At 31.7% G+C, this 25871-nt stretch overlaps 4 protein-coding genes across 4 annotated transcripts; 3 read left to right on the top strand and 1 right to left on the bottom strand.

Annotated features, from left to right (window-relative positions):
• Positions 1–6619: 6619 nt before the first annotated feature.
• LOC114382446 (probable inactive receptor-like protein kinase At3g56050) lies at positions 6620–10860 on the top strand. The gene is made up of 9 exons (XM_028341868.1): positions 6620–6970; positions 7068–7206; positions 7504–7575; positions 7686–7829; positions 7914–8045; positions 8160–8557; positions 8819–9009; positions 9101–9233; positions 9974–10860. The coding sequence occupies exons 1-9, from the start codon at positions 6856–6858 to the stop codon at positions 10564–10566; spliced, it is 1917 nt and encodes a 638-aa protein (XP_028197669.1). The 5' UTR covers positions 6620–6855; the 3' UTR covers positions 10567–10860.
• A 3079-nt stretch (positions 10861–13939) lies between these two features.
• Positions 13940–17541, bottom strand: LOC114381356 (probable inactive serine/threonine-protein kinase bub1). The gene is made up of 6 exons (XM_028340595.1): positions 17374–17541; positions 17139–17283; positions 16809–16966; positions 16242–16326; positions 14505–16128; positions 13940–14440 (listed from the first exon to the last, which is right to left on the bottom strand). The coding sequence occupies exons 1-5, from the start codon at positions 17457–17459 to the stop codon at positions 15022–15024; spliced, it is 1581 nt and encodes a 526-aa protein (XP_028196396.1). The 5' UTR covers positions 17460–17541; the 3' UTR covers positions 13940–14440; positions 14505–15021.
• On the top strand, positions 14183–14889 carry LOC114381358 (non-classical arabinogalactan protein 30-like). Its single transcript, XM_028340596.1, has one exon. It carries the CDS (start codon positions 14235–14237, stop codon positions 14754–14756), a length of 522 nt encoding a protein of 173 aa, XP_028196397.1. The 5' UTR covers positions 14183–14234; the 3' UTR covers positions 14757–14889.
• Positions 17542–18327: 786 nt separating the features above from the next.
• On the top strand, positions 18328–23007 carry LOC114382229 (sorting and assembly machinery component 50 homolog). The gene is made up of 4 exons (XM_028341507.1): positions 18328–18939; positions 19943–20428; positions 21533–22045; positions 22563–23007. Exons 1-4 carry the CDS (start codon positions 18436–18438, stop codon positions 22644–22646), a joined length of 1587 nt encoding a protein of 528 aa, XP_028197308.1. The 5' UTR covers positions 18328–18435; the 3' UTR covers positions 22647–23007.
• The last annotated feature ends 2864 nt before the right edge of the window (positions 23008–25871 follow it).

The following is a 25871-nucleotide window of genomic DNA, read 5'->3' as shown; positions in this document are numbered from 1 at the left end:
TTATTAATACATCATAAAAGAAAAATGGCCAAAGCCCAAGACCAGAGAGGAAAACTATCCGAAGATACATTATGGGCCTTTGATATATTTTTAGGCGAATTATTAAACATACCTCCCTTTTTATTTTTGTTATTAAATTTCCTAAAATAATCCCACCCCTTACCTCCCTCTCATCCAAATATTATAATATCAGCATTACTACTTTCATCCCTAACTATAGGAGTTGTTAATTTCAATTTACAGCATGATTAAAATTATTTTTTTATAGAAGTTAACGTGAAGCAATTGTTTTTTCATCACAATTGTTTAACGCGAAGCAACTTTCTATGCCTTATTTTGTCCGCTTGGTTACAACCAAAAGAATGAAAACAATGAGTTTGAGAAATAACACTTTGAGAGTGGTGGGACATGGGAAGGACGTGAATTTTTGGCATGCAAGGTGGGTAGGATATGGGCCTTTATGTAAAAAAATTCATGAAGAGTTAACTAAGTTTTTAGTTCTTAAACATTTTTTAAATTTGATTTTTAATTCTTAAATTTTTATTTGACTAGTCAATGTTTTTTAACTTTTTTCATTAACGTTGATAATTCATAAACTTTTGTTAGACTGATTAACATTTCTAAAATTTTAGGATTTTCAATTTTTAGTCCCTAAACAAAAGTTTGAATCCATTATCTTTGTTTATTTAATAAAATTTTAAGAATTAAAATTTTCAAAAGCTTAAAGACTAAAATACTTAATGGAAAAAAGTTGAACCACATTAACCCGTCAAACAAAGTTTAAGAATTAAAAATATTTTTTAAAAAAAGTAAAATAACCTTAACCGGTCAAACAAAAATTTAGGAGCTAAAAACTTACTTAGCCCAAAAATGAATAAATTATATCAAAATTGCAGAAGTTGGTCTTTGGAGTGGTGAGGAATGGAGGTAGACTTCGGCTAGGGATTTGGAAGGATAGGGGCAGTAAAGCACGTGAACGTACACAATACGGGGGAGTTGTTATTGACAGTGTTACTTTTGCTATTGACACTACTCACGTGGTGTCTTTTATTAGTATCTCAAAAATGTTCTTTTGATAGAAAACATAACCAGAATCCTGATTTCATTGCTTATATGGGGTGAAAAAAAAATTAAAGTACAAATGAAACATGATTATGTTGTACAAGTGTACAATGGAATCACATTTCTCTTGTGTAATTATTTTTCACTTTCAAATAACATAATAAAATCATAATTTTATTGGATATTTTTTATGCATTCCCAAATAATACAACGAAATCATGATTTTATTGTGTATTTTTTCACCCCAAAAAACACAATGAAATCATGTTTTCACTATGTAAGAAGGGGTGTAAAAATATACACAATGGAAATATGATTCCATTGTGCATATTTTTATTTTTTAGTTGATTTTAAATGCAAGTTACCTTTTTAAAAATAATTATATTAATTGTGACATAATTTATCATTTTTAATAATAATTAATATTTTTTATTAAAATTGAATTAATTAGATAGAAATTACCTTTTATAAACATAACTAAATTATTTATATGAACTACGTTTATTAATAATAATCAAATCAATTTATGATATTAATTTGTATCATATTTAATTTAATTACAATTAAAAATAGAGGAAAAGAAAGGGAAATTGTGGGGGTGTTATGATGGAGAAGTGAGAGAGGGGAAGGAAAAAAGAGTTGGGGTGTAGGAAAACTCAGAAAGATAAAATGGTCATTTGCTAAAACTTGGTAGTGCAAATAATAATTTTGAAAGTGTCAATAACAATGTCCCAGTATGGGATTGTTTGTACATGTAACATCGGGTATGGGTTGTAGACACTCCTTGTGACAACTACCTCCAATTTCTTGGATGTGCTAGTTTAAAGTTATTTATTGAAATAAGTGTTTATTTTAATAAAATAAATATTTTTTTATTTTTTAATATATTTATTTAAACTTTTTATATTGAAAAAATAATTTTATACTTATTGTAAAATGTAAATCTTATAGGTTTTTTAAAAGAACACTTATATAAAAAAGGTTTATTTTAAAGTTGTTTTTTTTAAACTCACCCAGTATATCATTCTTTTGCTTTGAAAAAATAAATAAATTATATACACAAAAAAGTTCTTAGGAGAAAAAAATAAAAATATCATTTATAGAAATATAATAATAATGATTAGTCCAACCTTTTAAATAATTTGTATGATGATAACTATGTCTAAAATATACATATGTTCAGTCTATATATCAAAATTAAGAAGTTCTAGATAAGTTAGTAATTAACTTCTTGATGTTTACATCATCATCTGTAATTACTTTCACATAGTCACTTTCGACTTATATTGTACCCTATACGTCATCGTAAGTCTACGCGAACTTAGATAGAAATAGAAGCCAAGCTTTTCCACAAGAAACTAACATAATGATTTTCAAATAAATTATAATTATAATATAATTGTTTTAAACCTTTTCCCTTATTCTCGATGAATTTCCCATTCAATTTCGATATAATATTTTATTTGGCGTGAAAAGAAAAGTTCATGCGCAGGAAAAAAAAAGGAAAAGAAAGAATAAAAGAAATTTAATACTGACCCATGGATTTTGACGACACATTTCAGAAACGAGGGATGAAATGGCCCTTATGTTGAAAGTAAAAATAAAAGGCTGATGATGACTACGGTGATAGATTTTATATGCAAATCAATTATGATCATAGGAATTTGATTTCTTATAATGTATTTTTTTTCCTTTTTATTTTATTATCTAATCCTCGTTTTTCCTTTCTACACGTAAGACCAAGACCTAACATGAATCTTTCTTTAAAAATCAAAATTAAGTGTCATGATTTCAAAGCAATGGTGGATCAAGAAATTTTGTTCAGTAGAGTAAAAAATAGTCTAATATTTTTCAAACAAAAAATTATATAAATTTTATTAAAAATGGTAATAGAAAATTAAAAACAATAAAATTTAAATGAATAAAATTAGTATTAATTTATTTTCTCTTTTATCTTTTATAAGTATATACATTTATCTTATTAAAAAAAATTATCTTGGACGACAAGATCATTTTTTTATAGGAATAAAAAAAATATCCATTCAATATATTCAAGTAAAAGAATTTTGTAAGAATAATTGTTCCCATTAAACTCCATGTAGATCCCCCAGTGATCACAAGAGCTACGTACATGGTAGTTCATACGTGAAAGGCCATAAGTCTATGCCTTCTTTATCGTTAACAAATTATACTACCATATTTCTTCTCTAATTTTTACTATATATCATCGTATTCGTATGCATCGATTCTTCAAACCAGTGCCTGCAAGTCGACCTCTGTGTGTATATCATGAAAATTTATGTAAGATGTAATACCTAATACCGATCAATGGTTTCTATTATGATGAGGAATTCAACTCCCTATATATTTTTTTTATTCTTTATTTTGTTGTTAACTCACAATATATATATATATATATATATATATATATATATATATATATTATGGTTCAATCGAAGGATCCACTCCTCAAGCATCAGCTTGGAAAGATGTTTTAAAAAATTTGATGCAATCCTAGCTAGCCCTGTATATTTTGATTAAAATAATGGGAAGAAAAAATTAAATATTTTTATTTAATTGAAGAGTAAGTTAATTTTATGAAAACAAAAATTTAACATTTTCTTACTTATCTTTTAATTCAAATTTTATTTTATTTTCTCTTATTCAAACAATAATTCCTAAAGATAGTCCAATATGTTTAACTCATCACATTTAATTTCATTACGAAATAATCAACAGGTCAAGATAATTTTAAGACAAATTAGATTATAAGGATTGTTATTTTCTTTTAAAATATATTATTATACAACTTTTGTCATATATATTATGCGCCCGATGCCTCGATGACACCTAACACATATATAAAACCTTTTTTATAATTAAGAATTAAAAAAGAGAGAGAGAGGGAAGATCATGCAAGCAAATCTCACTCATTCAAAAACTCAAACAGTGATGAAAGAATATAATTTAGGTTTTTTGTTTTTTGGGATCACAACACTTTATTACAAGATAAATACATTATAAAAATATTAGAAGTGCTACTTCTTGGAGTCTTTTACCAAGTCTTGAGAGAGAAAGAGACAGCAAAATTATTATATAATATAAATACATTATAAAATTATTAGAAGTGCTACAACATTTTATTATATAGTATTGTCGTTTTAGTCTCGCCATCAGCACATGATAGACTCCAAAACACGCTATTTCATCTCATCTAATATTATCATCATCATCATCTTATGCAAAAACATTGAACATAAAACATAATGGGAAAGAAACTTCTTCTCTTCCACTTTTATGCTTGGTTTGAATTAAGAGTAAACTAGAGAAGAACAAAATTGATAGAAATAAAAGAAAAGTTAGATTAGAAAAAAATTTACTGTTTAGTATAAATGAGAAGAAAAAGTAATTTAATTTTTGTCAATTTGTTTGGATAAATGAAAAATATAGTAGAAATAAATCAGTAATTTTTTTGGTGGCCAAAAGGAACCCCCAACTAATCAATTATAACCACGTGTGAAAGATACAGAAGCAATATCAATCAACAGGGGGATATTTAAAAAATTAGGAATACTATAAAAAATTCTTCCTACAGTATATTAAGTATTTTCAGACCAATTATAAAATAATTTTTCGCTCAATTGTTTTTTCTTAACCTAAAATTATTTATTATTTATTTAAAAATATGCTATAAAAAATATTTAATACATTAAGAAATTAAAACAAAAAACTGAAAAAGATAGATCATTTTCATCACATTCCATGTCAATTTCGGGAAAAGCGTTTTTTTGTTGGATCCCATCAAAATAAATCTAATGATCCATTTTTTTTTTAAATCTAATGACTAATGTTTGTGTTAGTATATACTATATTTCATTTTTGTAGTATATATGTGTTTTAGGAAAATGAAAATAATCTCTAAATTATTATACCATTTTTTCTCAATATGAATTAACAATTTTTAAAAAATATGGCATTAACAATCTTCACATCTTTTAGGCGTAAGAGTAATCTTTATTTAAAATACAATTTTAGTCATAATCACAATTTAATAGTCTTTTAATTATTTTTGAAAAGAAGTTGAAATCCAAATTCTCCTCTAAAATTATTAAATACACGTATATATATATATATATCAAAGTATTAACGTATTCTAAAAAATATATTTTTATTTCTTCCAATTATTTAAAAATAAAAAAATAAAAAGTCTTGTATTTAGTTAGTACTTTCCATAAATTCAAAATTAACATTTAATTATTTTTTGTGTTGAAGAAATAGCTTTTACCATTTTAGTCCATTTGCTCTCCTTTATGTCATTAAAATTTTACTTATCTAGTTTATTTACATTTAATGGAATTTAATATTCCATGTTGATTTAATTAAATTCTTAAACTACCACCAAATCTTTAAAATCATTAAAATGTTAGTACTTTTGAAATAATAGTCTAATGATGTGTATTAATTATTTTAGACACGCAATCACGATAACGATAAAAAAAAAAAAAGAAGGAAATTTCCTTATTCTCATAAAAGGACATCTAATTCACTGCTTCATAGTCATTAAGAACTACAGTTGGAGGCAGCTTGGAGCTTGGACCCGTTCCATGCTGTACAATTTTTTATTTGGCTTCTTTACTATTGTGTGGACGATCATGTCTAAAAATTAAATAAATAAACATAATTTATTAAAATGTTTAATATTGTTAGTATAATGACTTTAATAATTCAGCAAATAAAAAGTTTAATATTAAACAGATCTACACCCATAACTTGATTTACAGGTTAAAAATGTTAGAAAGATATTTTTTTATTTATAAAATTTTCATAATAATAGTTTATACATCAATAATATATAACTTTTTATAATCATTTAATTAAGTATTAATATATATATGATAGGTTTATTACCTTTTATAATATGGTATTTATTTTAAAAATTATACTTACTTTTCTATTTTTAGAAGAAAAATTATATTTACTATGATTCCTCATTAGCAAATGTTGTAAAACTTTTTACATTAATTTTTATTATTGAATAAAATAAATAATAATTTATGCCCTAATAATGTAAAAACTTTTTATATTGTCTTTGAATCAGAGATTAGTATACATATACGGTAATTTGAATAATTTTTATAATAATTATTTTAAAAATTATAGCTTAAAAAATTAAACTAATTTTATCATAGAATAAACAATAGATTATGCACCCATAATATAATGACTTTTTTTACTATCATTCAATAAAAAATTAATATATATATATAATAAATTAATTAATTTTGATAATAATTATTTTAAATATTATACTTATTATAATTTCTCATTAGTTTACATTGTAAAACATTTTACATTGAAAAAACTCATAGTTTCTATAAATATTTGTTTTAGAATTACAGTTTTATTACAAGGCAACTAACGTGTCTGAGTTGGTAACATTGAGTTTTTTTTTCTTTTATTAAGGAAAATGTGTGTGAAGTTACGTTTAGATTTGAAAATATTTTTAATAATATAATGATTTTAAACAAAAATTCTATTGTGAGGGAACGCGTTTTCAAATATTTTTGTATTGTAATAATTTGTATGGGTCCAAACTGGTATCCTTGGTCTAAAGAACATGGTTTGGAGATTCCTTTGGCCTATTTGACAATGTTTTAGCAATTTCCCATCTTTTGATACTTTCAAAGACTGATTCTTTTGGATTCAAATCCTTTCAATTTCGTTCCATTGAAGAAAAACTTAATCTGGTTCGTGCTTTTCTTGCCCGAGTTGACGTTTGCAGGCAACAAGAAAATGAGCAAAAACTGGAAATCTAGCTGCTTTCGGGATCCTGGGGGAGTTCTGTTCCTTCTTGTGTTGTGTTTGTTGTTTCAGAACTTTAGTTTGTGCTGCTCTTTGAATGAAGAAGGTATTGGATTTTTGGTTTGTGGAATTTTGTTTTCTCATAAGGTTAATTGTGTGTATCTTAGGGGAAAACAAAGCTGAAAAGTGAGTTTTATTTGCAGGTAAAGCTCTTTTGAAGTTCAAACAGGGAATAGTAAACGACCCTTTTGATGCTTTGTCCAATTGGGTTAATGATGAAGTGGAAGTTAACCCGTGTAATTGGTTTGGAGTTGAGTGCTCCGATGGAAGAGTAGTGGTCTTGTAAGTTCTGATTTTCTGATCTGTTTTACAGAAACTGAATATATGTAATTTTCGGTTCAATTTAATTTATGGCCAGAGACAGAACAAAAAAAATCAAGATTTTGTTTTTTCTTTTTTTCATTAGGGTCATCGTATGAGAGATCAAAGTTTAAAATTTGTTTTATTTCTTCTTGTTATTAGCAAAACTGTTTGATCCATGATATTTTGAGACTGTTAAATCAAATTACTATTGTTCATATTGTTGGTTTGATAGTATTTAGTATCATGCTGATCATGAGAATGTATTTTGTTTGGCAGGAATTTGAAAGACCTTTGTCTCGAAGGAAATCTGGTACCTGAGCTTGCAAACCTTGTTCACATAAAGTCCATGTAAGTAATTGCTTCATAGTCGTTACCAATTTGCGATGTTTGATTGCAGCTACATGCTTAATGGTTTCAGTTTTCAAGTGTCTAATAATATTGTGAATAATATGTTGCAGAATTTTGCGGAACAATTCTTTTCATGGAATCATCCCCCAAGGAATTGCACACTTGAATGAAATGGAGGTTTTGGATTTGGGCTACAACAACTTTAGTGGACCGCTACCTACAGATCTTGGGAATAATATTCCGCTGACAATCCTGTAAGATAATATACTCTTTGAACAGTTCAAATTTCATTTTCAAACTTGATTTCATACTGTGTACTCATTTTCTTCTTATTGCAGTTTGCTGGACAACAATGATCATCTTTGTGGTTTCTCTCCCGAAATTAATGAATTGAAGATGGTTTCTGAATATCAAGTAGATGAATACCAACTAAGTAGTGCAGAAAAAGTGCCAATAAGATCCATCAAACGGTATGCCATTAAGCTTCCAAAAGGGCTCATCTCTGTTTGTAGTTATGAGCCATGAGAGTCTTCCATGTATTTCTACTTCAAAATCTTAACTCTTCTATCATTCTTTCTGTGAAGCCATGCTGGCCAAAATAATGGTGTTCGGAAGCTACTGCAAGTTCGTACTCGTGAAGGTGGAAGTCCTTTTAATCGGGTTTTTCCTGATAGTCCTGCTCCATTTCCTTCAGCTCCCTCACCTGCCCCAGCAACGCCACCAGTGGTTCAGAAGCCAGCTCCCGTTGACCGAAATAATTCTGCTTCTCCTTCTCCCCTGCCTGAACCACGCTCTGCACCGCTATCTAAAAGTAGCTCATCAAAGAACCATCTAGTTGTTATTTTGGCTGGAGTTATGGGTGGTGTTGTATTTCTTCTCATTTCAATCATTGGCCTATATCTCTGTAAAACAAACAAGGTAGCTACTGTAAAACCTTGGGCAACAGGATTAAGTGGACAGCTTCAGAAGGCATTTGTAACAGGTAAATCTCAGCAGTTTAAAAGTAGTTAAGTAGAGCAATGACTGAAAATAATAGTTAACTTGCACACAACTACTGCTTCAGGATTCTTGAAATGCGACAGAAAAAAAAAACTTGACTTATTTTCATTAGGTCCTTCATCTTCTAATTGATCTGGCTTGAATGATTGCAGTATTGCAATCCCTTGACCGAGCAATGTTACTTATGTATTGCATATAAGATTTCTGCCTCTGTTCATGTATGACAGAATTTTAACATTTTCAGGTGTGCCAAAGCTAAAGAGATCAGAGCTTGAAGCAGCATGTGAAGATTTTAGTAATGTAATTGGCACTTCATCCATTGGTACAGTTTACAAAGGGACTTTATCTAGTGGTGTCGAAATTGCTGTGGCATCTGTTGCAGCGACATCATCCAAAGATTGGTCAAAGACTCTAGAAGCCCAATTTAGGAACAAGGTACTACCACCTAAAACATAAACATTTTTTTTTTGTAGATTTTCAATTAGGCTGCTATTGTAACTAATATTTTAAGCAATTATGATTTCAGATAGATACATTATCAAAAGTGAACCACAAGAATTTTGTAAATCTTCTTGGACATTGTGAAGAAGATGAGCCTTTCACCAGAATGGTGGTTTTTGAGTATGCCCCAAATGGAACACTCTTTGAGCATTTACACAGTGAGTACCTATCATTTTGGTGTTATTATTACATAGAAAATAAATCAATGATTGAGTATCCTGTATCCCTATTTATGATCATCAACTTTTAATTTGTTGGTTTTACATACTTGCTGGTCATCAAGTTTTCCATCTATTGATACTTCACACATTTAGTTCATTCGAGCTTGTGCTATTACTCTAATATTACCATGTATTTTCTTAGGACTAATTTGCTATCTGTCTGAGTTTTGCTATAACATCACTTCTTATCATTTGTCCACCCAGTTAGGTATTTTGTCTGACTTATTCTACATATTATAACATAAAGATGCTTTGGTCTATCATCCATTCAACCTATTTAGCATTTTTGCTATAACTTGTCAGCACAGTTAGAACTTAAGGATATTTAGGAGTGCCTCAAAAACTCAGATGTCAACAACCTAGTTTTATAATGCCTATCACATCCCCAACCTCGTGTTTTCTAGGACTGAGCAGAACACTGTTGGTGCAAATTAACAAATGATAGCTTGCTAGATTAATAGCTCTACAATTAGGCTTTGAATTATATTTATGTGAGAAATTAATCGTATAATATTTTTGAATTTATATGCTTTCTCCCTCTCTAGTCTCTACTCTCCATGTTTCCTTTTCTCTTTCAAAGCAAGACTAGTTTCTTTTAAGGGCTTTTTTTTTGGCATTCTTTTGGTGTTATTAAGTTGGAAACTGGCTGATGTATTCGATCTTGTTGTGAATTCCAGTAAAAGAATCTGAGCACTTGGATTGGGGAACAAGACTTAGAGTTGCCATGGGCATGGCCTACTGCCTACAACATATGCACCAGTTGGAGCCTCCTTTGGTCCTTAGCAACCTGAATTCTTCAGGTGTCCAACTCACTGATGATTATGCTGCCAAAATCTCTGATTTGAGTTTCTTAAATGAAATAGCTTCAGCTGTGATAAAATCTCCTGCTAGAAAAAACACTGATATGACACCGGCAAGTAACATATACAGCTTTGGTGTTATATTATTTGAAATGGTAACTGGCAGACTCCCTTATTCAGTGGACAATGATGGCTCACTTGATGACTGGGCTTCACACTATTTACAAGGGGATCAGCCCCTCAAAGAAATGGTGGATCCAACTCTAGCATCCTTCCAAGAAGAACAGCTCGAACAAGTCGATGCTTTGATTAAATCTTGTGTCCATCCTGATCAAAAGCAAAGACCAACAATGAAAGAAGTTTGTGTGAGATTAAGAGAGATAACAAAAATAACACCTGATGCAGCTGTTCCAAAGCTTTCTCCACTTTGGTGGGCAGAGCTTGAGATTGCTTCTGTAGATGCAAGCTGAAATCGGTAATTCGGGTTGTAAGTATGGAGTTCTTACCATCCTCATCCTTTTTCCATCGGTGAAGGCACAGAAAATGTATTCACCTGTAGATTAATACATCTTGTGTTAATTATAGAAGAGTGGCAAATCACATGTACATAAGGGAGATAAAAGAATGTGATTTTTTCTTTTCTTTTCCTGGGGTGCTTCGTTTGGTTATGGTTTATGAAATTACACTAACAAAAAAAAGTTTCACATCAGTAAATTTCATTTGCTCAGTCAGTTTATTAGATGAATTAAAAATGTTTTTAATTATGTTTCTTACCAGTTACCACCACTATCCATTTCTCTCCCCACTTCCAAATTTTCCATTTTCATAAACAATACAAGTTGTTCTGAGTAACAAATAGTCAAATAACAAAACCGTATAGTATGATTGACAAATAGTCTTATTCTTTAAGCATGTAGTGATCAAGCATTTGATCCTTATATTCATGTACATGAAAAAAAACATATGTTAAGAGAATTTAACTTCTTAAATAAATCTTAATATTTTAAGAGATTAGTCCTTGAATCTTGGCTAGAGAATACTTTGAGTTCAACAGCAACCAAAAATGTTCAATAATCATAGTCATACCCATGTGTGTTGATTAAAACTGCTTGGCCTTTATTTGTTGCACTTTGTTGAAAGCTACATGTGATAAATAAGTGGCAGGTTAAGGTTGCGGGTGTGATATTTGATGTTTTAATAATATACATGGACAAAGTCAAACGCTTGTGGGGGGCTTATTAATTTTCTACGAAGTGTAAACAAAGTTTGTTAGCAAATGACACCTACAAAGCACAGACTTCCAAGCTGTAGCCTGCCAAATAAAATAATGGGCGGCAGAAAATTTCAATGGCAGCTGCATCTGCATGACTGACTGGGTAGACATGACTTGGAGGCACTTGTTGCAAACAACGATTGCTTTTGTCATACGACAATTGTAAATACCAATAAGTGGATGATAGAGTTGTATTAGATTTAATTTTTTTAAATAAAATTTTTAGTGTAAATTTTGTGAATGAAAAAAAAAAATAATTACGAGAAGAGAAAATTTTATTATAGGTCATCAGTTAAATTTTTTAACAGAAATTAATCATTAATACATCATATTAATACCATGTTAAAAAAAATACCACAGTTGCCTATTGAAGATAACAACGTACTTGACCTTAACCTATGCATTGCTCACCATTCTGAAAAAATCAACGGCTAAAGAAACCGTAAACATTTTAGAATAAAAAATTGATGGTGTCAAAATCATTACTAACTTCAATTAAGGACAACAGTATATAGGTACACCAAATTTTGAACTTTTTAAACTGGCATGGAGAATTTTGAAATCTTCTTATTTTTAGTCCTTAAATTATAATTATTTCATCCAGTAGTGAATTTATAATGTGGTACAATCTAATTTATTTATTTATTTATGACGCCTTCTCTGTTCCTTAAATAGTTCATCCAGATGTTTATTTTATTTATATTTTAATATTTAATAAAGATATATAGATAAGAAAACAAATCTCAAATTTTTTAATCATATGATTCATATCATGTATTGAATTAATTATATTTTGATGTTTTTTATTTTATTTTATTTCAGCATTAATTATATATAATAAATAAAATAATATATAAAAATCACAATTATTAAAATTAATGTTGCAATGAAATAATTCAAACAAAAATTAATTTGATATTTTAGTTAATTATATATATATATATATTTATGTATTTACTTTTTTTTCTTTTAAGGATTAAAAATGATATAAAATGAATAATTTGATAAAACAATGCAGATACCATACAAATAATTATGATTGTGCCATGTTATAAGTTCGTCAGTAAGCTAATGAAATTATTGAGAAGGACCAATTGATAGGATATTCATAATTTAGGAAGTAGATAAAAAAAATTTAAATTTTACGATATCTATTTATAAAAGATTTTTTTTTTGTTCAAATCCAGTTTGTCTTTCAATTTGGTTCGCATTGATCCTGTGTCCACCCATAATAAATTGAGTTTACTGTTTCTACTTTTTTAAATATTTAAGTGAAGTAGTCAAACTCGACAAATACTTGGTTCATTAGAGATTAATTTGAAAAGAAAAACTATATATATATATATATATTTGCATAAAAAACAATATATTTTTTATTCCATCAATTTGCTTGATAATTATTACAAGATGTGATAAAAAAAATGCTATGTCTAAATTTATTTTATTAAATTATTATCAGAAAAAAAACATTACACATCAGTATTACTATCACAAAATGTTTTATTTTTTTTTAAAAGAAGTTCAAGTCATACCTTGACATGAAAGTATTTTCTTTATCATATTTAGTTTTATATGAAGATTAATTATTATTTTTTATATAGAATGCCGGAAATGGTACTTTTTTTGCATTTTTTTATATAGAAAATTCTATTTCAACATATATAAAGTATAACTATAATACCAATTTTAATCAATATTAACTTTTAATGTTTGTTTTAATGAAACTTACCGATGAAATCACCCGTACGAAGACACATATATTATATTGTGTTAGTTTCATAACTAAATAAGGGTCCTGTGTCACCCAATAGTTATTTATATAATGTTCTACATATAGCAGGGCCGGCCTTGGGCCGTATGCTATCCGAAGGTGCGATGGCATAGGGTGCACAGAAAGACACCCAATTTTTTTATAGTCGTGTAATAATTTTTTTATATTACTTTTATAATTAAATTAAAATTATTATTTTATTTTGTGTCTCTTTTTTTTCAAATTAAGACATGTTGTTATATATATATATATAACATGTAATTGATATATGATAATAGACTTAAAATATTTATTAATTTCAACAAAATAAGAAACAAACAAAAGTTAAAATTATAAATGAAAAAAAACTAAATATTAGTATATTAGTAAAGAATAAAAATATAAAATGATATTTTATTAATGATAAATAATAATGACCGAATTGAAATATTTCCTCCAAGAGATAAAATATAAAATTAAATTAAATTATAAATATATAAATAAATTAAAATTATAAAAAATATGATGAATTCTTCCCCGCTTTATTCAAATCTCTAAAATTTAGTTAGGATGAAGACATGAGGAGTCAAACCTTTCATTGACTCGTTCCATTGTCATGCATATTTTATGTATAAATATTTATATTATGTAATAAATTAAATGATAGATGATAGCATAAGAATAAATTGAATAAAAGATATGATATATCAGCTTGAGATTGATTAAAGTTATGTTATTTGTTTAACGTAAGAAAATACGTAATTTTTAATGAAACTATGTTTTTTATATAATATATATTTATATTTTAAATACTTAAATATTAAAAAGTCCAAATTAATTTTTTGCATAAAATCTCAGGAACGGCCCTGACACATAGTCACCTACATATAACATGAAAATATGTACATGGCAAAAGGTGGTCTTCACGTATAGAGATGAGATTTATTGGCAGCGGAGTGGATGGCACGTTGATGTGCTTCATTATCAATTAAACCCAAGTCCCCCCATTACCAATGAGCTATCAACTATATATATCCAATGTACCGAATGTCTCTTCAATTGCCAAGCCTTGATCTCTGAACTCTTCCTAGTCCCTTAGTTCACCCCTCAAGGAAATGGCTGGTAGGTACTTCAGTATCCTTTCTCTGTTGCTTCTTCTGGTGGCATTCTCTTGCACAGAAGCCAATGCAGATGTTCCAAAAACAACAAAGAAAATAGAGGTGGTGGTGGAAGCCACTGTCTACTGCCAGAGCTGTGACCACTTTGGAACATGGTCTTTGATTGGAGCCAAGCCTATTCCTTCAGCCAAAGTGAGTGTTACCTGCAAAAGCCACAATGGTCATGTGAGCTACTATAAGGTCTTTGAGACAGACAAAGATGGTTACCTTTATGCACCACTTGAAGGGTTCAAGATGCAGCATTATATACTTGATCACCCCCTCCACTCTTGCTACGTGAAGCCTGTTTGGTCTCCTCTTGAAAGTTGCAGCCTTCTCTCCAATGTCAATTATGGTCTCAATGGTGCTCCACTTCGTTATGAGAACAAGAAATTGCATGGAAGCAAGTATGAGGCTGTCATATATGCTGCTGGTCCCTTGGCTTTCCGTCCCTCTGAATGCTCACAGACTCACCACTAATGTCCCAAACAATTTGCCTTTGGCCATGCATTGAAATTCATTTGATCATGATTTTATTGTTGCCTATTGTTTGTGTCTACATAGTATTCAATCTAAGATGTTTCCTTTTGGTATTTACTATATTGCAATGTTACTGTGGTTATTTAATCTCATTTTATTCCTTAAAAAAATGACAACTGAAACTTTTCATTCGAATACCTAACACAAAATCAAATTCTGCTTACATATCAGAAATCAGAATAGGCACTCAGCAATCGACTTATTCCTAAAAATCCAGAGGCATGTTAAACATCTTGTTTATATCGTCTATGGCTTCCTTTGTGAGCATAGTTGGCTCAAACAAATCAGATTCCTTGGATTTTTCTTGCAATTTTGGTGGTGGTGGTTGTGGAACTTGTTGCACCGGGTGCTCATCATCAACAAGGATTGAAAACCCACCAAAGTCATTTCCCCTATTGCTCTGGGGGGCTTTCTCTTGCTTGGTGGTGGTTCTTCTTCTCCTAACAAAATCTATTGGCTTCCCAAACATGTTATTTATATCATCCATAGCTTCCTTCAAGTTGATGGTGGGGTCTACTAAACCGTGGTGGCAAACATTTTCCACCTCTGGTTCATCCAAAATGGCAGAACCAACAAATCTGCAAACGACTGTATCCTCTCTGAACTTTGAATTACGACCGATGTCAGCATCCATATCACTAGATTTTTCAGAAGGAATATCCTTGGGGCGTAGAAAAACAAAACCATTTGGTTGTGAAGCCGATGAAGTACTACTACCTTCAAACAGATTCACATTCACATCACTGGTCTCGGAATTTTCTTCATCATCAACGTATATCTGGAGCGGTTCTGGGTGAGGTTGGCTAGCTTCAGTCCTGTTTTGAAGTGACAAGGAACCTGATGGTTTGATTCCATGATCCATGTTTTCATCAACAAAAACCTCAAATTCGTTCTTTGTACTAGGATCTTCTTTTGGATGGTTTTTATGTGATTTCCTGCCTAATAGAACAGTCTCTAACGGTTCCCGGAACATGCTGTTAATGGCATTCATGGCCTCCTTCATATTTATTGTAGGATCCACTAATCCATGATGGCATGCGTCTTCTGCTTCAGACTTTCCAACCATGGCAGTGTCAACAAACTTGACTACAACTGTATCGTCTCCATGAAATCTCTTGCGCTCATCCTTCTTGGTCTTTACGTTTTTATCATCAGCTACACCTTTAGCTGCATAATTATCAATTCGGGGTCCCTTTTGCACACCACCCTCAACACAGCATGCTCCATTGCTTTTGCTTCCCTCAGTCTTGTTGTCAAGAGAAGGGAAGCTTTTTGTAGACAGAGGCCTCCTGGCACCTTTTGCTTCCTGATGCTGCAGGAGATTCTTCTAAATTAGCTAACTGAATTGAATACAACTAACAACAACAATGAAATGCCTAAAACAGCATAGATGTGACCACACGAAGAGAAAAAGCAAGTCACCACCTGAATTCTCTTATTGTTTTTTCGCTCCATCCGTTGAAGAAATTGTTCATATGATTTCTGCAATTTATCTACAGGCTCTGCAAGGCTGTTCAGAAAAAAGGCAAGGTAAAAAATGACGTTCGAAATTTCTGGGATAGAGAAGCATCTCATACAAATTAAAGTACCAGGTTTTGCTAAGCTAAATTGAAATTATGAGAAAGTAAAATTCATCGAAACTGATGCATGCACCAAGTTTCAAGCATAACCTAACAACTTCATGTGAATTTTCTGTCCCAATTTCACTGAAGCATCAAACATAGAATAAATTGAATGGGACACCTGATCCAGTCAAAGGTGAAAGTGTTTAAGCTAAATGGTGAAACATAGTTAGGGTTGCATCTTAGCCATATATCATATCTGTGAATAAAAAATTAGAATAAAAGAGGGATGCTTGCCATGACACTATGCAACTATCAAGGAATCATGTTAACTTTATTTGTGCGAAGTTCATTACTAAGTTCTATCACCACTCATGTACTCAACACAACAATCAAAACAAGATGGTGATGATTACTGAATACAACTTACTTCTTCACTCCCAGATGGTACATTTTCTCTGCCTCATCGTACTTCTTGCTCTTCTCGTAGTAAAGCGCATACGCTTGGTAGAATTCACAACGTTTTGTCCCAATGTGATTAACCTCCATGGTTCTCAAAAGCGTTTTTGGATCATCCACGAAATCCATCTACCAATCAGAGGGAGAAAAATCACTAACCAGTAACCATTTCATTACCCCTTTGTAAAATTCGCTAGATCCAACAATCCAATAATAATGATATAAAAAAAAACCTTAGGCTTCATTTCCCGAATTCATTTCTTCAAATCACTAAAAGAGAGGGAAAAAGTGCTTGGTTTACCAGATGGAGCCAAATCCGAAGATAGCGCATGTCGTTTCTGTAACGTCGATCGAGCTCGAAGGTATGTGCGCATTTCTGCAAGAACGCGGGTAGTTTTTCCTTTAGGGTTTTGGGTGGAAGCGTGTCCTTCACCTTTCGGATCGCGCTGCAAGTAAAGTTGGGAATAATGAGTGAGTATACAGAAAAGTTAAGTGGAAAACAGAGGAAGAGAGAGAGTGAGGGGATTGAAGGGTACCGAAGCCAGGGAAGAAGAGGGTCCTTGCCGGTGTAGGTATGGATGTCTGAGATTAAGGAAGATAAGAGTTCATCCACGTTCGCCATTTCAGAATCGAATCTGCGGTGGCGGTAACGGTGGTCGTCGCGGTGGTCCTGATTTGAATTTGAGTCTGGGCGCGGCTACGAGATGCTCGTTATATCGAGATTCAATTTTTTTTGGGTGCGGACGTGTGATGATGGGCCGGCCTACTTTATTTCCAAAAATGGGTTGGGCCCAAGTCCAGCTACCACTACCGGAATGAAATATCTGCATGATGAAATATTGAAATGAAATAACTAAAAACGAAATACATATAATATTTTTTATTAAGAAAATAGTAATACAACGAGCAATATATTTTATTCTTAAGATTATTTGATGGAATTCAAGCTCTCGTTATAATTGCTTCAAAAAAGGAAGCTCTCATTATAATATAAATAGTGACACTGAAATTTCTGATTCATTAATAATTACTTGAAGTTGAATTCATTCTATAGAAAGAAAATTGGATAGTAATTTAGAATGTTGGTGGTCATCAAATCAAATGTAGTAGAGTTGAATAGTTCAAATGTAATTTGATTATGTTTTTTTTTTTTGCTAAAGTAATATTATAATGTTGGTTTAATTGAAAATTAGCATATTGTCTTTTAGGTTAGTACTTAGTATTATGTTGAGGTTTAGTGCATGAAACTATTATAAAGAAAACTATAATAGGAGTAGTAACTAAGTAATTCTTAAATTGTAAATTCGAGTGTTATTTTTAAAAATACTGTAATTTTTATTTTATTTTTTGTCATGCAATTACATATATTTATATTATAAATTTTTATATCAAAATAATACTAGTATAAAATTTTAATTTTTTACAAATTAAAATTTATTTAAAAAAAATCTTTTTTCAACATGAGAGAAATAAGTCTGGATATTGAGTTGAAAAAAACAAATAGAAAAAGAAAAGCAAAAACCTGTGCGTTGTTTCTACTCACACTCTTCCTTCCTTCCTCTCCAACCCACTAAGGAAACTGCTTCCGAATCCGATTAATGGAAAATTCAGACGAACAACTTCCCTTCTCTCCACCAAACCCTAACAATGCCGAAGAAGACGACGAAATCGACGAACCAGAAGACGAAGACGAAGAAGAGGAGGAAGACGACGACGACGACGATGTCGTGTCGCAGGAGCAATCCCCGTTGTCGCGGCTGCGCGAGCAGCGTTCGAAGTTAGAAACCCTGTCCCGGCGATTGGCGTCGGAGCTGGTCCCAATCCGAGTCCACGACGTGCTGATTCGCGGCAACACGAAGACGAAGGCGTGGCTGATCGAGGCGGAGCTCAAGCTCCTCGAGGAGGCCACCACCGTGCAGGAGCTAATTCGCGCCTCCGAAATCGCCCTCGCCAGGCTCCGTGGCCTCGAGATTTTCGACACCGCCGAGCTTACGCTCCAGGCCGGGCCGCCGGAGCTTCCTCACACCGCCAATGTTATCGTCGACGTCGTCGAGACCGCCAACAAAATCTCCGGTGATTTCGGCGTTTACACCAAACCCGCGGTACAATCTCGCTCTCTATTATTGCCATGTGTGAGTTATGTTGAGATTGCTCTGGATTGAATTCATTCTAAGTGAGGGACCGAGAAATGTTAGTGTTATTTAAGGCGTTGTAAAGAATTTTCAATTAATATGAGAATGCTTTTCCACTTAGGTTTGAGGTTGTACATTTTCATTGCAGATGCTTGTACTTGTAGCCTTGTACTATAGTGCAAACAGCAAATCTGTAATCAGGAGTTAGGACAATGATCATAATTTAAGTGACTATAACATGTCTGCATTTTAAAGGAACGGGAATGGCACTGTGGCTTGTTATCAGAGACTAGGGGTTGGTCCTATATCGGTATCCTTTGAAAGGGTTTGGTTTAGCTCTACTGGTTTGCAGTTGCAGGAAAAGAGTCATTTCCTGATCATTATCTGTTTCATTCATAAACTCTTGGTTTGTTTAAATTGTTGAGAGAACATACTCTTCCTGCCGTTGAGAGGTTAAGGTCATCTTCTAGTATGATATTTGACTACTGTCGGTGGAGGCATTAGACATATATTGAACTGCGTGTGCCAAGATTATAGAATCAAGGGTTTAAGGGAAGCAGACTTTCTTGCTTATTGCCCCCTTAATAATATGAAAGCTGTTGTACTATTACAGCAAAACAAACAACTACGTACCATTGTTTTACTTCTTGGCTATTGGTATTATGCTTAGGGATGAGCAGGAGTTAGTTTGCATGTTTCTTGTTTTTTTTAAACTATTATTGACTATTTGGCTAGAGATTAGATAATTATTTGAAATAGTATACTTAATGGTGGAAATTGGGAACATACTCCAAATTCTTGGAGCTCCAATTTGATTTTTCTTTCTGTGAGTGGAATTTTTGTGGCTTTTGGTCCTTTAGAATGATTATCTGAACTTTATTGGAAGCTGTATATTGATTTGCTGAGTATTTATTGGTCTTAATCCGCTAATACCTTTTTTTTCCCATTTTGGAAATGTTGCAATGCTCTTCAGACTAGTTCTTGGTCTGCTGAAGGTGGTCTTAAGTACAAAAACTTGTTAGGTTATGGTGATCTATGGGATGCCTCTTTGGCCTATGGTGCCAACCAAACAACAGAGGTAAGTGTAGGAGTGTATGCCCCTCGACTGAAAGGATTGCTAACCCCTCTTGTAGCACGACTATCCATGCTTTCCCAAGATTGGCAAGAGTTTTCTTCATACAAAGAGCAGTTGTTAGGCTTGTCTCTTGGCTTAATCTCAGCAAGGCATCATGACTTAGCCTACACTCTTGGATGGCGTACCTTGACTGATCCATCACAAATGTCATCCAGGTCTATAAGGAGGCAACTTGGGCATGGTTTAGTATCATCTTTGAAGTATACATTTAAAATTGACAGGAGAAACTCACCTATTAGGCCTACAAAGGGATATGCTTTTCTATCTACCACTCACTTTGGTGGCCTTACACCAGATCCTCGGAGCTTGCGATTTCTGCGCCAGGTGCAATTAGGCCATTTTCTTGTCCTTTAATCAATCTGCTGAAATGCAATTGTATATGTCATGGATAAAACATTATAATCTCTGTTAAGTGATAGATAGCAGTGTAGTAATTACAAAAACACCTTATCCCCCTGAGTGATGAATAGCAACGTAGTAATTTTTGAAATGATTTTAGGATGCTATACTTTCCAAATTGATGCAGACCAGAAGTTTTAAATGAATTTATCGATATAACTATATGTTGTAATTTGGAGGATCTGATTGTGTATAGATTTTTATTCCCAAATTTATTTCTTTGTAAGTTGTAACTCCTTATTTGGGAGAGTCTCATTAGAGTCTATATATTTGTACCAAGCTACGTATTTTTTGGAACAACAGAAAATAATTTCTGATTCTTTATCCTTTCAACCTTCCAAATGAATTAGATTGAAATTAAGGATTTGGAATCAAGGCGTAAAACATCCAATTCTTTTGGGTCTGGGCAGAGTACACCTTGGGCATTTGAAAAATTCAGAATCTGGTGTCTGTAATCATATTCTTCTTTTCCTATACATGTTGACATCAATTAGTTTTAATTTTGCCAGTTGTAGACAGTGTATGAGGAGCTGGTTTGACCAGAGTGTGGCCTCTCCACCAAGTGAAAGAATGCCCTTGCTTGCTTTGCCTGAGTAGGATGCTCATACGTGTTGAAAACAGCCTATTTGGTTATTCTTACTATTTGAAAAATCTTGGCACTAGTGCATGATTGGTTGCATTTGGCTTTTGGCTTTTGCTTCTTTCATAGGCGCTATATTATATAGCTTGTGTATTAAGAAATCATATTTTACTAACTTTATTGTATATATAATGCAATTTTGTTACCCCCTGCCTGAAAATGCTTTGGACTGTGGTAAATAATATATATTGGTGAATGGAAAACTATCTACGTATTCTTTAAAAAAATGTTGGGAATGGGGCAATCATGCCTTCAAGGCGTGTTCAGCAACACATGTATAACATGTGGTGGTAATAACCCTCATCTGTCTAAATATATGTTGTATTTTCTTTGCTCATTTTTGATAGATTTTGTTTTCTTGACTAACTTGTTTGACTCTTTCAATGCAGGAATTTGATGTTCGCTGTGTCATCCCCTTTGGGTTTTATAATACAGCACTTAACCTTGGGATTTCTGCTGGTGCTGTTTTTCCATGGGGGCATGGCTTCATGAACAAGCCATCTCCGCTTCCTGAAAGGTTTTATTTGGGTGGTGATTTCTCTCCAGTTTGCACTCTAGGAGGGCCAATAACATTGTGGGGATTTAAAACTAGGGGATTAGGTCCTACTGAACCACAAAGGCGAAGTAGAGATGGAATTATTGATGACAATGATGATTCCTCTAGATGGGACTTCATTGGAGGAGATCTAGCTGTTACTGCATTTGCAGACTTGTCTTTTGATCTTCCAGTTAGGTGGTTGAGAGATCATGGAATTCATGGTCATGTTTTTGCTGGTGCTGGGAATACTGCTAAATTAACTCAGAATGAATATAAGCACTTTTCACCTCGGAAGTTCTTAGAATCCTTTCGAACATCGGTGGGATGTGGATTTGTTGTTCCTACTAGACTTTTTCGCCTAGAGGTTAGTTTATGTTTCAGTTTCTTTAGTTTATATTAATTGAGCAGGGGCCGTAACCAATTTTTTTTGGGGGTGGGGGGGATAATTGAAGTGAAATGTTAATGATGGAGGGATACATAGAAGACTTTGGGAATTGGGATAGTTAGTCTTATTTCTTAAATTTGGACTTTGGGCTAGTTGTGTAATTTTTCTTTTTATTTTCCTTAAATTTGGTTCTGAAAGTTAGCACTTAATCTTATAAATTATCTGCACCAAAATTTGATCCAAGTTTTGATACTGTTGCAAATCACCTGAATACAGTGTATTTATTTATTTTACCCTTTCAACTATGTACTGATAATAATATAATTTAGACTTAAGAGAAACAACCAGTTGTGGTTGTAAGGTTGGCAATGTTTGACAAAATTATCCAATCTCTTTTCTGATGTGGCCCTTACTTAACCTCCCTCCTAATTTGGTATTTAATTGTTATTTATCAAGACTTTATGATTTCTTCGTTGACACACTTTAATTGTTTCAGGGTAATTTCTATTACATACTCAAGCAGAATGAGCATGATCGTGGGAAAACTGGATTTAGGTTCAGCTTCTCAGCTCCTTCTTAGAGATTGAGTTCACAACTGAGATTTTTTTTCTTTTTCATTTATTCTCTAGCATTAAACATTCTTGCTGCCTGTCAATGGATGGCTAGTACTTTTCTTTTCCTTCTCGTTTAAAATCCTGACTGAAATCGGGAAAGGGCACTGTTTTAGTGTTGAGGATTTATAGGATCAGTTTTTGGAGAAGACATTACCCCTTGAGGGTCATAACATATAAGTTGATGCTCATTGCATTTCGATGGTGTATGAAATTCCAAATTATTTAATCGTGTATTGCTACATTAGAAGGCCTCAATTGGCACTGAGAATTCTCAAACTTTGTTTGTTCAACTTAAATTGAATAAATCGCTAACATTGGTTGAGATAATTCTTGTGGATATTTATGCCTATTGTCTTCCGAATGGTAAAACAGCAAAGTGGCTTTGTGCTTGTGTACTTGTATATTTGATGGGTGGTTCCTAAAGGGGTATACACGGATTAAATTTTGATTTTCTGCCAATACTATTTGTGCTAGCAATTAATTCATGTAACTTAAGCCAAAGTCATTCCAAATCGGAGCTGGCTCAGGAGATCTGAATTCATAACTCAATCCCAAAAGTGAAAAATGGCTAATTATTAATACTTCCTGAAGCACAAAAAAGCCCGGAAAAAGAAGACGTTGGATCATTCGCGATATTAAGAAAAAGGGGAAATAATCTATTGTGTCATTTTCTTATTGAGATTGTCTTATTTATGCTTGGAAGTGTTAGATGTTGTCATTTAAGTCTCTAAAATTAAGAAAATTCAAAAGAATTCCTGAATTAGCAATCTATTAATAGCATGAATCTAAGCATTATAAACAATGTATGACTTGAGTGATAATATTAACATTTGTTTAGCAAAAAATTAACTATTTTTACTTGAGTGATAATATTAACATTTGTTTGGTGTAAAATTAATTATTTATATTTATATTTGAGTCCCAAGAGAGTATGCTATTTACTTGTAAGAAGCATACTTTGTACTCTTAATATATTTCATTATCAGTAAATTTTATGCGAGATTTACATAAATTTTACTTTATAAAAAATGTTATTGCTAGCAAAAATTTTAGGAGAATTCAAAGAAGAAATATTAGAATGAATAAAAGTGAAAAGATGTTAGAGACTCATTGAAGAAAGGTTGAGACATACATTATGTGGTCACATAAAATGGGCATCTATGCTTAAAGAAGACATGTCAAACACTTAGAGTATGTTTGATTGAGAGAATGAAAATAGAAAATTGAAAATAAAAAAATATTTAAATCAAAATAGTGTAAAAAGTGTGAGACTCATATGGATCCATCATATTTCTAACAACAACTTATTAGAAAAACCACCATTGTTCAACTATAAGCTTGTCATCTGTGCCACCTCAAATCTCCAATCTTGGTACTCATGTGCAGTGATTTTATAAGAATTAAATTATAACTTTTAAAAAAGAGATATTAAATAAAAAAATAATGTAATTAGTGTTTTTAGTTTCGGAAAAATTTTCAATTTGTTTTATTTTTGTCTTTTACTTTTTTTTTTTGGTAATGCTTTTGTCTCTGACATTTTACAGTCAATAGTTTTCGTGTTTGTATATTTTAAAAACTCAAACTTAAGCCCTAAAACTATTATTTCCCTCCTATACATGGACACCACAATTTGACTACACAAAAAAAATATATATATGAACTAAACCTAATGTTTTAAAAATTGAACACAAAATCTAAAATTTGCCAATTTTTCAGAAACTAAAAATACCATTAGCCCTAAAAATAATATTTAAAAAGCTCAAAACTATATTTAAGTGGAAAAAAATGATTTTCGAACAAGCAAGAATTTAGGGATGTACGTACAGATTAGGATGTTGTTTTTTACACTCTACTTGTAACTTTCTCTATTTCGTATATACAGTTCCAAAAGGGAACGACCAATCTCACCATAAATGTCTACCAATGTTAGTATTTTATATATATATATATAAGTGTTAACTGAAATTTAGCCAGCCTTGTTTCATTTGTCTCTATAATAATAGTGTTACCATGATAGAAAATTTCACGTCCCTAAAAAGTCAAGTAGAACATTAATAAATTTATTCTTGAAAAATGAAAATTCAAATTTTGGTTCCCGAAAATAAATAAAAAAACGTGACAAATATATTCATATGTTAACTTTTGTCTATTATCGACAATGAAAGAATCTACGTGACATATTCAAGGACGATCAAATAGGAAAGTTGTTGGTAGGATCTATACAATATCTTCTTCAGAAGGAGACAAATTCTACTTACGTGTATCGTTATCTCATTTTAGAGGTTTAATCAGTTAGGAATACCTATTTTCACCGAAAGACGCATGTTTGCCTACATTCAAGAAAGGAGTTGAGCATTGGGACCTTCTAGAAAGTGACAATAGTATTCACTAGTGCTTAGTTGAAGCATCAAGTCTACAAATGCTTTATGCTTTAAGGAGGTTGCTTGTCATTATATTAATTTTTTGTGAACCAACTGATATTAGAAGCCTTTGGGATGAGTTTTACATTCACATGGTAGAAGATTATCCTTCCACAAGCATTACTATGGGATTAAGCTTGACTAATATGTTATTGATGCATTTGAATGATCTTCTACTTAAACTTGGAAAACAAATCACAAATTATGATTTGCCAACATTAACACTAGAGAAAAATGAAAATACTTCCTTTTCAAGGGTTATACAAGAGGAGTTATTGGTCCAAGTTTCCAATGAAGATGTGGAATTTGTACTAAAGTTAAATAATGACCAATTAGTTGCTTACAATACCATTATGGATGTAATCCACCATAAGCAAAGTTAAGTTTTTTTTTTTTTTTTTGTGGATGGCCTGAGAGGAATAGGTAAAACATTTTTTTATCGCACTTTAATTGCAAATTTGAGAAGTAAGGGTCATATTGTCTTAGCAACTATCTCATCTAGTATAGCTACTATATTATTTCTTGGTGGCCAAACTGCACATTCTAGATTTAAGATGCCTATCAATGTAGATACAAATTCATTTTGCTCAATAAGTAAAAAATCTGATATTGCGAAGCTAATTAGAGAAACAACATCAATCTTATGGGATGAAGCACCCATGACAAATATATATGCTTTGGAAGAATTAGATTGTTCATTAAAGGATATTCTTGATTTTCATGCTCCATTTGGGGGGAAAATTGTGATATATGGAGGGGATTTTCACCAAG

The sequence above is a fragment of the Glycine soja genome, chromosome 13, assembly GCF_004193775.1.
Source record: "Glycine soja cultivar W05 chromosome 13, ASM419377v2, whole genome shotgun sequence".
Taxonomy (NCBI): Eukaryota; Viridiplantae; Streptophyta; class Magnoliopsida; order Fabales; family Fabaceae; genus Glycine; species Glycine soja.
The sequence above is the reverse complement of the archived record's forward strand: the minus strand, read 5'-3'. Positions and strand labels throughout refer to the sequence as shown.